General features: G+C 39.6%; 1 protein-coding gene across 1 annotated transcript; it reads left to right on the top strand.

The window, feature by feature from the left end:
- The first annotated feature begins 8,246 nt into the window (after positions 1-8,246).
- LOC103446326 (U-box domain-containing protein 45-like) lies at positions 8,247-11,990 on the top strand. Its single transcript, XM_008385412.4, has 2 exons — positions 8,247-8,987; positions 10,832-11,990. Exons 1-2 carry the CDS (start codon positions 8,506-8,508, stop codon positions 11,679-11,681), a joined length of 1,332 nt encoding a protein of 443 aa, XP_008383634.3. The 5' UTR covers positions 8,247-8,505; the 3' UTR covers positions 11,682-11,990.
- Positions 11,991-12,285: the final 295 nt, after the last annotated feature.

Genomic DNA, 12,285 nt, shown 5'->3' with positions numbered 1-12,285 from the left:
TTTACTTTCTTGCAGATTCACGGTCAGATTTACGTTGTTCCAAGACCCCTCCGGTTTTGTGCATCAACATTTGGTGCCGTCTGTGGGAATCGACACAAAAAATCATGTCAGTTCTCTTTCATTTTTTTCATCTCACCACCGTGAATCTGCACAACCCAAAAACAACTTCCAGTACTATCAAATACAATTCAACCCCAGTTTCTTCTAGTTTTCCGTCAAAACACCTCCATTAAACACATCTATCTTTCTCTCCCTCGATTTTCTTGTTCCATTTCAACTTCTGTTAAAGCCCACTATTTCTCTGCCATTCCAAGAACTCTCTACCAGCTGGAACACTTTGAGATCTAGGATTTGTGAGTTTTGCTTACATTTTCAGTCCTTTTTGTGCTATCTCTGAAGTTTCTTTGAGCCTTAGCTCCAAGCAGAGATTTTGGGTTTTCGGGTTTTAACCTTTGAAACATTCTTCATCCATCTCCTTGTCCTGCGCACCCCCGTCTTCTTTGTCTGGCGCACCCCTGCGCAGCAAATAGGACGACGATTGCGAGTTTACGGTGACCGACTATGAGGCGAAGGACCGTGACAAGCGCAGAAGGGAACAGTTTGTGGGTTGATGGCGGTCTCCATGGTCAAGATGCCGTGAGGGCAAGTAGCGTCCCCGTCAGTGGGTTGAACCACAGTCTCTGTGGTCAAGATGCCTTCTGGGATTTCTAAGAAAGATGTTGATGCGTCAGTGGAAGTGCAAAGCCAGCGAATCTGCAACTGTGCGTTAGGGCCTCGCCGCGAACCCTCGCCACCGGGAATGCCAAGACCTCATTCCTCGAAGACGTGCTTCGAGTTCACGACTTTCTCATCGATCCTTCCGAAATTAGGGCTCACCACGATGGTAAAACGGTCCAAGTCGCCCCACTGCCTCCGCTGTTTCCCCAGCTGGTTATGTCTTCTGCCGTCGGAGATGGTTACGCCACTGCCATTGTTGACGATGAGTAGGTTGTCGCCGCCGCCTCTTTTCAGGCCAAACGTGCCGCGCTCTAGCGCAAGGCTGCTGCGGATATGGTGGCGGCTGAGGATTTTGCTCGGCGATTCGAGTCTGGTTATATGTCGGACATCTCAAGAGGCGTTGTGGTTGAAGAGCAGGCTTAGTCCAATGTGAACGTTATGTGCCGGATATGCTTTTGTGGTGAAAATGAAGGAAGTGAGAGAGCAAGAGCTTCCATGCAAAACTTGTGGCAAAAAGTACCACAGGAACTGCGTAAAGGTTTGGTCTCAACATAGAGATCTATTTCACTGGAGTTCATGGACATGCCCCCTGTGCCGAATTTGTGAGGTATGCCGAAGAGTTGGAGATCTAAACAAACTTATGTTCTGTAAAAGGTGTGATGACACCTACCATTGTTACTGCCAACATCTTTCACACAAGAATGTTTTTCCTGGACCTTATGTGTGCCCGAAACATACACAGTGTCACAGCTGTGGGTCAAAAGTCCCCGGAAATGGCTTAAGTGTGAGCATGTACTCGGGGGATCAAAGCTATGCCTAAACTTGTGTTTGATCAAAGCTATTACCACTGATGTTGAACATTTTTACTAGCAATGCGATCCTGAAAAGGAGAATCTTTGTTTGTATGGATTCCCGAATAAAGAATGGGAGGTTAATCTACTTGCTGAAGAAGTTCCTCCAGAGCTCCCGAAACCTGCTTTGGGCATCAACTTTGCCCGAGATGGAATGTAAGAAAGGGACTGGTTGTCTCGGGTAGTTGTGCACAGCGACGCATGGTTGCTTTCGGTGGCTTTCTACTTTGGTGCCAGATTCAGTTTTGTGAAGACTGAAAGCACAGAGACAGAGACAGAGACAGAGGTGTGGTGGAAAACAGGAAGAAGATAAGTTTTCTTACAATATTTCTATTATTATTCTCCTTTGTGTTGTCTGCCATATGCCAAAAGGAAGAAGAGAAAAATGAAAGAGAAAGCAAAGCAGAAAGAGAAAAGAAGTAAGCAAAAGCAAAGCAAAAAACGAAAGCAAAAAGCAAAGCAGAAAACAAAAGCAAAAATCAAAGCAGAAAACAAAAGCAAAAGCAAAAGCAACGCACCAACGATCTGCAACTGTCGAAGTTTTTGTGTCGGAAGCTTTTTTTTTTAATAATGTAATTTACTTTTCTTATCTTTTGCAGACATCTGTATAAACCCCATCAGAGGGTAGTAAAAAAAAATGGCAAAGCCCAAAATAATGGGCTGGAATGTTAGGTGGAGGGCGAAGGCCCATATGCCCAAAAGAGCCAAGTCCTCTATTATCACCAACCAGGTGATCAAAAGTACATCTAGTACTCCAAAATTATTCGGCATCCTGCCACTACTATCACCAACCAGGTGATCAAAAGTACGCCTAGTACTCCAAAATTATTCGGCACCCTGCCACTATTATCACCAACAAGGTGATCAAAAGTACGCCCAGTACTCCAAAATTATACATGAGCATTACTCATGTCAATCATACATAAACATTTCATGAGCATCACTCATGTCAATCATACATTAACATTCATGACCATCATTCATGTCAACATTCATGAGCATCACTCATGTCAATCAGCTTCAAAAGCTTCATTTACAGAGCTCTAGCTTCAAAAGCTTCATTTACAAAAGCTCCAGCTTCGAAAACTTCATTTACAGAGCTGTAGCTTCAAAAGCTTCATTTACAGAGCTCTAGCTTCAAAGCTTCAAATTGCAAAGCTTCACCTACAAAGCTTCAGTGCATGGTCTACAAAGACCGCCTCCGAACGACCGCCATTTCGGCCCATACATGGATTGAATTTGAAGTCTCCAGCCAACAGCCTCTATTGACCGAAGACTTGGGGGACTACATTATGTACCATATATTGGGCCTCAACTGGGCCTTATGAAAAATACTTGGGGGGACTTAGCCCATTATTTATGTATTGAGGAACGAGGCCTTACTCTATAAAAGGGACTGCCTCACTTTCATTAGAGAGCACCCATTATTCATGTATTGAGGAGCATCCCTTATTTTTTAAAAGGGACTCCCTCACCTTCATTAGAGAGTATCGTCGCCTGCTGAGCAACCGCCTCGCCGCGAGCATCACTCTTAACCCATCACTTATGTATTGAGGAGCGAGCCCTTAGTTTATAAAAGGGACTCCCTCACCATTATTAGAGAGCATCACCGCCTGCTGAGCAACCGCTTCGCCGCGAACATCACTTCTAACCCATTATTCATGTATTGAAAAGCAAACTCTTATTTTATAAAAAGGACTCCCTCACCATCATTAGAGAGCATCGCAGCCTACTGAGCAACCGTCTCGCCGCGAGCATCAGCTCTAGCCCATATTTATGTATTGAGGAGCGAGCCCTTATTCTATAAAAGGGACTCCCTCACCTTCAAACGCCATAAGCCGAGCCAACCAAGGCAACATAAGCCACAAGCAAAGCAGTCTCGCAACATGTGCTACTTCTAGTTGAGCATCATTTCAGATTGGACACCGCCTCATATCGAGTATCAGTTCTAGACGACATCTAGTTACTCCGGCCCATACATGGACTGAATTTCAAGTCTCCAGCCAAAAGATTCTCTTGACTGAAGACTTAGGGGACTACTGTTTATACCATACTTAGGGCCTCTTTATTTAGACCTCGTATAAATACTCAGATGACTCAAATGTAATTATGTAATAAAGGAATGAGCAAATATGTAATAAGTGAGGAGTCCTTATTTTATAAAAAGACTCATCACTCTCCTCATTGGGGAAGGCCAATTCTTAGGCCATACCCTCACCCTCTCAGAGACTCACATCCCCTCTCACATTCAGAGATGCTCATCCTCACATAAGGAAGCTCTCTCACCCTCTCATCCTCAATCCTCTCAGAGAAATACAATATCAGTGTAGACGTAGCACAAACATTGGGGTGAACCATGATACATCTTGTGTTATTTACTTTCTTGCAGATTCACAGTCGGATTTACGTTGTTCCAAGACCTCTCCCGTTTTGTACATCAACAGAAATCATCGACTAAAGTACGAAGCGTGACCTGAAAATTATGGTCACAGACCACGTCGTGTTGCGTATCTGAGCATGTAGCATGAGTTTTTTGGCAGCCTAAGATTTGGCTTAGCTGGTCGTTGCAATGACTTCTGAAAGTTTGAACGGGGCGACGACTGCGAACCTGAGAACCAGAGCCTTTTCTTGTCCTTGAAGCACGTTGTGCCACCGCCGCCTCGAATCACAAACCTTAAAATGCAGACGACCTTTGAAGCCAGAACTTCAAAGGAAGCTTCAAAAGCAGAAAACTGCTTCTTTTTTTTTTGTTTTTTTTTTCTGCCAGAAAAGTAGAGGATGAGGAGAAGTTTCAAAATCAAAGTCTGCCACTTTAAAAGTCTATCAAGACTAGCATAAGATTGAACTAAGACTCGGTGGATTTTGCACTTTGTCTCCCTTCGTCTCCCGAACTATCATAATATAATGTGCGTAGTGTCTCAGACCAACCAACACTGTTACGTGAAAAAGTTAAATATATAACATTATCTAATTGATTTAAGATACTGTTATAGTAGTATAAGTTAACTGTCAACCAAATCATGCACTGTTATGTAAAAAATTGAACACAGCTGAGCAGTGCATAACTGACTTAAGATGTTGTTATAGTGATATTCCGGTATTCTCGATGTAGGTAAGTGTCTCCATAACATGTATAATTTCTTATAGTTAGTGCAGCTGTGGTTGGTTCTGCAGATTGAGTATTGTGTGACTAATCTTCCACCCTAGCTCATACGTTAGTGGCCTAGCCATTTGAGTTTTAGATTTAGTTATCCCACGTGTGTAGATCACGTTTTGGGTTGCTGGCATTCAGCGTGGCAGAAGGAGAAAAACTTCCTTGCATTATGAGATATGCTTACATGAAACAGGAACTCCAAATAGTATGCATCGCTAATTACGGATTGTCATATGAAAAATTTTTATGCATGAAATATACTTGGTTTGAAATACCACTATAATAAACTCCGATATATGTAAGCTTGTATTGTGAAAATCATACTGTTATTCAAACCTAGCACATTTCCTATGCTTTCGGGAAAAACAGTATAATCTTGACAAATTAGAGCAACCAATTCAAAATATGGATACTTAGCGAGTACTCAAAATTTAAATGTTCAACAAGCCATCTCAAAAAACATGGGTAGCTAAATTGGAGTTAATACATCCATAAAGGGTCCGATCTAATGTCTTGTTAACATGATATTTTGAAAAATTTGAGCTTTTACATATCGTAATACAAATTTTGCTATTATCAATCGTCAGAATTTAACCGTTAATGTATTGTGAGTTCTGCATGCGAGTGACAGAAAGTAGATCCCTTGTATATACTTCACATGGCCAATGCGTCACTGTCTTAGAAGCTGTAGCAGCAGGTATATACTTCAAAAAGGAAGAACTGTCGATGGTGATGGGTGGTACACATCAGAAAGCACTAGTTTCTTATCATTTTTTGGCTCAACACAAACACCTCGTGATATAATAATCTAACCAAAAACCCCTATTGCGCTTGATGTGGCTACTGTTTCACACGTTGGAAAGTTTGATAATGTTTTGGCTTTTCAGGACTCAAAAAACTCAATGAATTTATGGTGGAACTGCCACGCCCATCATGTATCATATCTACGTGTTATGGATTATACCTCACTGCTATTGGGGCCGAAATGCAACTTTGTCAAAAATGGTAATATTAGGAAAATTAAATTTGTACACAAAATTTACAAACTAAATGTTGTGTCATCAATAGAAATGAGCACATTAAACAGTGCTTAACTAATAATTCAATCATCAACTTCCATGTCATTTAGTTTATGAAACTTCGTCTACAAATGAAATGGTCGTTTGGGTCAATATTGTTGATCAGTGCGTGTGTCCAAGTGGTGCACTAAACTCTTAGATATATAGCAGATTGTTCCGAGTAGTTCTTGACCAAGGTTAGGGTTTCAAAGAAAAGAAGAACGAAAAGATTGTTGGCAGAAGTTTTGGTGGCTGTAAAAAATCCACACATCGAAAGAAAAGGAAGAGAAGAAAGTCAAGAATTTGGAACTACTAATAATAATATAAAGAGAAATACATATATAAAAAGATAATTTTATACCGAATGCATATTAACAAGTGTACTAACTCATCACAAATATACTATCGTCGCACTTTCAAAACTGATATTACTGTGACGATATTTTAAATTAATTATTCACTATCATGTGTTTTTAATTTTTTTTCACACAACACTACATAGTTATCTTAACATACCATCTCATAAAGTATCTCTCTTTTAGCTATATGAATCAATTGACGAAGATTCTCATTTTTAGACGTGCAAATATTTTAAACAAAGAGTTCATCGCCTTTGTCCCCCTATTTGGTGTTTCTCCCAATTCATGGTATGGGATACAACCTAACTAATATAGAATTTAGATCCTTTGCACTCTGCAGGAAAATGTAGAAAGTGCAAGATGGCCAAAATAAATTGGACTAGACCAACCAAATCTCGACCTAATTCCTAATATTCAAGCATGGAAACCAACTGAAAAAAGAGGACACAATTTTGGGTAAAATAACACATTAGCATTACATAATTTAATCTCTTATTAAAATAAGTGTCATATTTTTTAGTTCGACATCAAATTATTATGATTGACATATTATATGTATCCACGACTATTTTAATGAAAACATATCGTTAAGCATAATAGTTCATGACTGTGTTTAACGTAACAAGCTATAACTTAGCTAGCAAAAGATCAAACACCATTAATTTATGCAACATGTTATCAACATTAGATATGAAGATATGTTTTTCTTGCAACATAGATATCAGATCCTTCCTGCAACAAATCCACCAAAACGAAACCACGCATGTGAGAAAACAAATGCTAGATCTGAGGATTAATAGTGCAGCAAACTGTTATGATCCCACATCGACTACACTTATGGGGGTGTAGGGGTTCTTAAGTCCTTGGGGTCCTCCCACCTATTGGACTAGTCTTTTGGGTTGGGCTCTTCCCTTGGGCTTGAGTACCTAACATTGGTATCAGAGCCTAGGTTTCCGACGCTGCGGAGGGGGCGACCTGGAAAGGGCTACCTTAACGGGATGACCAAAGGGTGCACCGCCGTTAAGAGTGAAAGCCACCAGAGTAAGGGCCGCCGTGGGCGTCGGCTTCCGAAGGGTGGTGTAATGTTATGATCCCACATCGACTACACTTATGGGGGTGTAGGGGTTCTTAAGTCCTTGGGATCCTCCCACCTATTGGACTAGTCTTTTGGGTTGGGCTCTTCCCTTGGGCTTGAGTACCTAACACAAACCCATTAATTTTCTGCATGGATGCCGCCTCTACGAGATCAAAATTTACTAACCTTCCAGGAAAATCAGTGCAGGTGCTCTCTGTCCCTGATTCCCACATGCCTCAAAATGTAGCTCTAGCTCACATCCCAGAACAACAATTAAATATGATTAAAATTAATAAAGTTTTAAAGTGCCGACGTAAGTCGAGTCAATTAATCATGATAGCATACCTGCAAATTTTATATTCGATTTTAAATCTTCGTTTCAGAAAATTACAGTAACTTATACCATCACTTTTTTCAAAATATGATTAAAATTAATAAAGTTTTAAAATGCCGACACGAATTGAGTCAATTAATCATGATAGCATACCTGCAAATTTTATATTCGATTTTAAATCTCTGTCTCAGAAAAATACAGGAACTTATACCATCACTTTTTCAAAACAAAAATCCAAAGCAATTGATAATAAAACAAACTTTACGGCAGCATATAGTGGCACTCTCAAAAACCATGGCAACAAAATATATTGAAGTCGTGGGACGGTCAACAATAGTCTAGGCAGTCTGATTCTGATCACATCCAAGCAACTTCCCCACAGTGGAGTAGGTGATCTGTGCCCCCCTCCCATACACATGTAACACAACTCCGTATAATAAAACCCTAATCTTGAACACAGGTTGGTCCAACACACATGTATAAATAATTTATTAGAAAAAAAAAATTTATACATTCATGTCAAATTATAATTTGTCTGTAAAGAGAACTAATATTTTCAAGACGAGGAGTATTAAACCCTCCTTACGTTCGGACCAGACTAACATTCTTGTAATTTGAAAAATTCGACATGGGCATTATAGGAATACGGTCTGAAATATAATACCAATGTTGAAGATCATATATTATACACAAATATTTCATTTAAATATCTGTCATGGTTTGTGAGTCCCAATACTCAGCATACTGTTCCCTCTGCATGTGCTTTGTGCTCCCTTCAGTTTCTTTCCTCTTTCTAAAGTCGTCCTTCTTCTTTGTCCCTCTGATTCCATAAAACCACCAAAACCTTTCTCTCTTAAAGTCAGACTCCCATAAAAATTTGTATAAGGATACAAAAACCCTACACAGTTTCTCAACCCTCTCTCTCTCTCTCTCTCTCTCTCAAGTTTTCAACCAAACATGTCTGATTCAAACTCTACACCTGCTTCCTCTTCTTCTTCTTCTCTTTGGGTATATTCTTACCTAAAGCTTAGGTTTATCAACCGTATCCGACGGTTCCTACGCTCCAAAAACGCCCGCAAGCGCCCTACGCCGTCAGATCACTTCGACACGTCATCAAGACTCTCCAAAGTTGTAAGCAATAGTAACGAAGTAATGGTACGGCAAGTCGTTATGGAGAAGGTGAGTGGTGGTGACCATGATGATTCTGTGATGGGATTGCAAAGGGCAGTGAAGAAGCTTCACTTCGGAATTAGTTGGGAAGAGAAGGAGTTGGCGGCTATGGAGATTGGTATGTTGGCTAAGGAAGATGTCAAGGTGAGGAAGCTGGTGGGCGGGCTAGGTATTATACCGGTTTTGGTGTCCATGGCGGCGTCCGAGGTGGTTGTTCGCCGGCGAGTGGCAGTTTTCGCCTTGATTGAGCTTGCTAATGGAACTTACACGTAAGCTTCCATTTTATCTCTTATATTTTGCTTAAGAGCATTTAAATTTTCATTCTTGGATAAGAGTTTATTTTTAATAACCGAGCTAATTTATGATAAATAATGCGTTCTTTTTTATTTGAATGTTTTGTGATTTTGAGTCTCGCATGGCATGCTAGGAAAATATTAATATATGTGTGTAATATATATTTCATTGAACACGGATTATAACGTCAGGTTGTTTTGCTTATATATAAATGTATAATATTAAATGAGTAGAAAATCGAATACAAGACTATAGGCATAGAGTGAACTATATTAATTTTTTGAATTACGAGTCTCTTACAATTAAATTATTGTTTATTAAGTTCGAGTGGCCACATTTGACTTTAATATACAGTTAAGTGATTGTCTTTTAGGGGAGATTTTTCAGTAGAATGGGAATATGGTCTGGTACACTAAGTGTTATAATACAAGTGGTTTAATTTTTTATTTTTTATTTTTTGCAAATATCTAACGATTGTATTACAACATTTAGTGTATTGGACCGTGTTTTCAGCATGCTAAAAAATTTGTCGTCTTTAGGACAATTAAGAATGTAAATTATCGAAAGAAAGATGACTCCATTTTCCAAAAGTAGAATTAAGTGTGTTAAATTTTCATTTGAATCTTTGCCCAACTCAAGTGATGATTGTGACATAAAACAGCCATCTTGTTAAAAGGCAATGGCATTTTAATGGTAGGGTAGGGTTTAGTCGTTTAGTGGGCAGATGCAAGAATATAGAACAACAAAAAGTAGTATATTTGAATGGTTGCGATTGCTCAATCAACTTAAATTGATAGAGAAGAACTTATACGGTACAAATATACTATAGTGCTATCATAGTGTTTCATCTTGGAGACACAGATATATTTAAATTTTACACAAATGTTGTATTATTAATACTAAACACCACAATGTACCGTAGCATATAAGTTCGAGCTCCACCCTGTATAGATATGTCATCTCAGTGGTTGCAGTTATTGTTCAATGAACTTTCCCAATAACTTGGCACATTTTTGCATAATGCAACTTACTTAATTAGTTTTTTAAAAAGGGTTAATGAGATTTAACTATTAATTTATTTCATGGGTTTGCTGCATTATTTGAAATATATCAAACATAATTAGACAACCTGCCATTGAATCAGAGCAGGCTGCGGTGGCTGTCGACCAACTTAAAATAAATAGTGGTTGGAAGAGTTGGAGGGAGGAACAATATAATGGAAGCTAACATGAACCTGTTTTTCAAACGTGATGATTTTTTTTTAGGGTTTGTAGGAATTTTTAGGGTTAGTTGTTCAGATCCTATTTGATTTTTGGACAATAAAAACCCCCATTTTGTTGACCTTCACACCAAAACAAAGATTTAAATACTTTAGAATCTCATGGACTTGAGATCACTCTTCTCAAATCCTTTATTTATTTTTAACTTTAATAATGTGCGCCATCTTTGTCAAAGCGGAGAGTCTTGTTGGCTTGGGATCACCCTTTATATGCATCATCTTTGCATAGGATAAGTTCTTCTGTAAAGCCGGTCTCATGGGGCTTTTCTCTCAAGCACCAAACCAAACATTAGAATATGCTCTTGTGCATATGCAATGTTAATTTTCTCTGTATCGGCAACATAATTTTTATTTTGTTTGGTGTGCTTATAAATTGTATAAAATATATATTTTTAATTTATCAACTGGTCAGATTTCAACACCATTATTTGACTCGAACTATATAGTTATTCTTCTTGTCATCATTATGCACACAGAATAAGTTTGAGATATTTTGAGCTTATGTGATCTAATTTCCTGCATGTTCTTAATTTCTTTCAGGAACAAGGCTCTCATGGTGGGGGCAGGAATCTTCTCAAAGCTACAAAACGACATCAACATTCTTGACGAGCCAACAAGGCACCAATTTGCAGAGTTGCTCTTGTTGTTGTCCTCACTTGCAAATACCCAGTTCCCTCTGTCCTCATCAGAAATTGTCCCATTTCTTGTTGTCATTATTGAGTCAAGCACTTCAACCATGGAAACCAAAGAGCCATGCTTGGGAGCTTTGTTCAACCTCTCCACAATGCTGGACAGTGCAGCCACTTTGGTCTCTAACGGGGTGGTCGAGGTGCTCCTGAAGCTATCAACGACCGAAGCGCTTTCTGAAAAAGCACTTGCGACGCTGGGGAACTTGGTAGTGACCCTAATGGGGAAAAAAGCCATGGAGAATAGCGCGGCGGTGCCCGGGAGCTTGATAGAGATTTTGACATGGGATGAGAAGCCCAAATGCCAGGAGCTATCTTGCTACATCCTAATGATTTTAGCTCACCAAAGCTCAGATCAAAGGGAGAAAATGGCCAAGTCAGGAATTGTGCCCATACTTCTTGAGGTGGCATTGTTGGGAAGCTCTCTTGCTCAAAAGAGAGCACTAAAACTTTTGCAATGGTTCAAGGATGAGAGGCAAGCAAAGATGGGGCCTCACTCAGGGCCCCAGACAGCTAGGGTTGCAATTGGTTCACCTTTAAATCAAAGGGAGGCACAACAAGGGAAGAAAGTGATGAACAATTTGGTGAAACAAAGTTTGTACAAGAATATGGAAATGATCACAAGGAGGGCTAGTGCTCCTGGGGACTCATCCAACCTCAAGGCTTTGATCATCAGCACAAGCTCTAAAAGCTTGCCTTACTAAATGGAGATACACGCACCATTCTTAACACACTTCCTCCTCGAGTTTCAAACGCATAGCCGCCAGAAGCAGAATCTCGTATTTCGTCGAGAGAAACTCTTAGTTGCTCACTGCTCATGAACAACTAGGACATTTTCTCGAGGGGGAATAAATGAACAAAAAGAATCTGCATGTTGTGCACATAGCTTTTGAACCCTTGCATGACACAAAGGAATGTAGTCACTAGTTTTTTCTTTTATTCCTTTGTTTCAATGTGCTAAGGCGTGCCTTTCTTTGAGTGAAAAGAAAATCGTATAATTCTCTTATGTTAAATCTGCTTACACCTTGGCCATTAATTTTATTGAGGCTCCTTCTTGGTGATGGAACCTCATATGGAAACTCCACATTCCTCCAAAAGTTCAGAGTTTTCTACGGCTACTCTCTCTTGATAGACTTCTCACTAATGATCAAAGGCTCAAGAAGGGTAATGTAGGGTGTCAAAGGTGTACTTGTGGTTTTGAATCCGTGGCTCGTGATTTTAAAGATTGCTCTAAGAAAATAGTCTTTCTCTAGACCTAGGAAATCACTATTTTGATAATCCTCCTCCTCGTTCGAATAATTTTGTTCA

The sequence above is a fragment of the Malus domestica genome, chromosome 10 (assembly GCF_042453785.1).
Source record: "Malus domestica chromosome 10, GDT2T_hap1".
Lineage (NCBI taxonomy): Eukaryota > Viridiplantae > Streptophyta > Magnoliopsida > Rosales > Rosaceae > Malus > Malus domestica.
The sequence above is the reverse complement of the archived record's forward strand: the minus strand, read 5'-3'. Positions and strand labels throughout refer to the sequence as shown.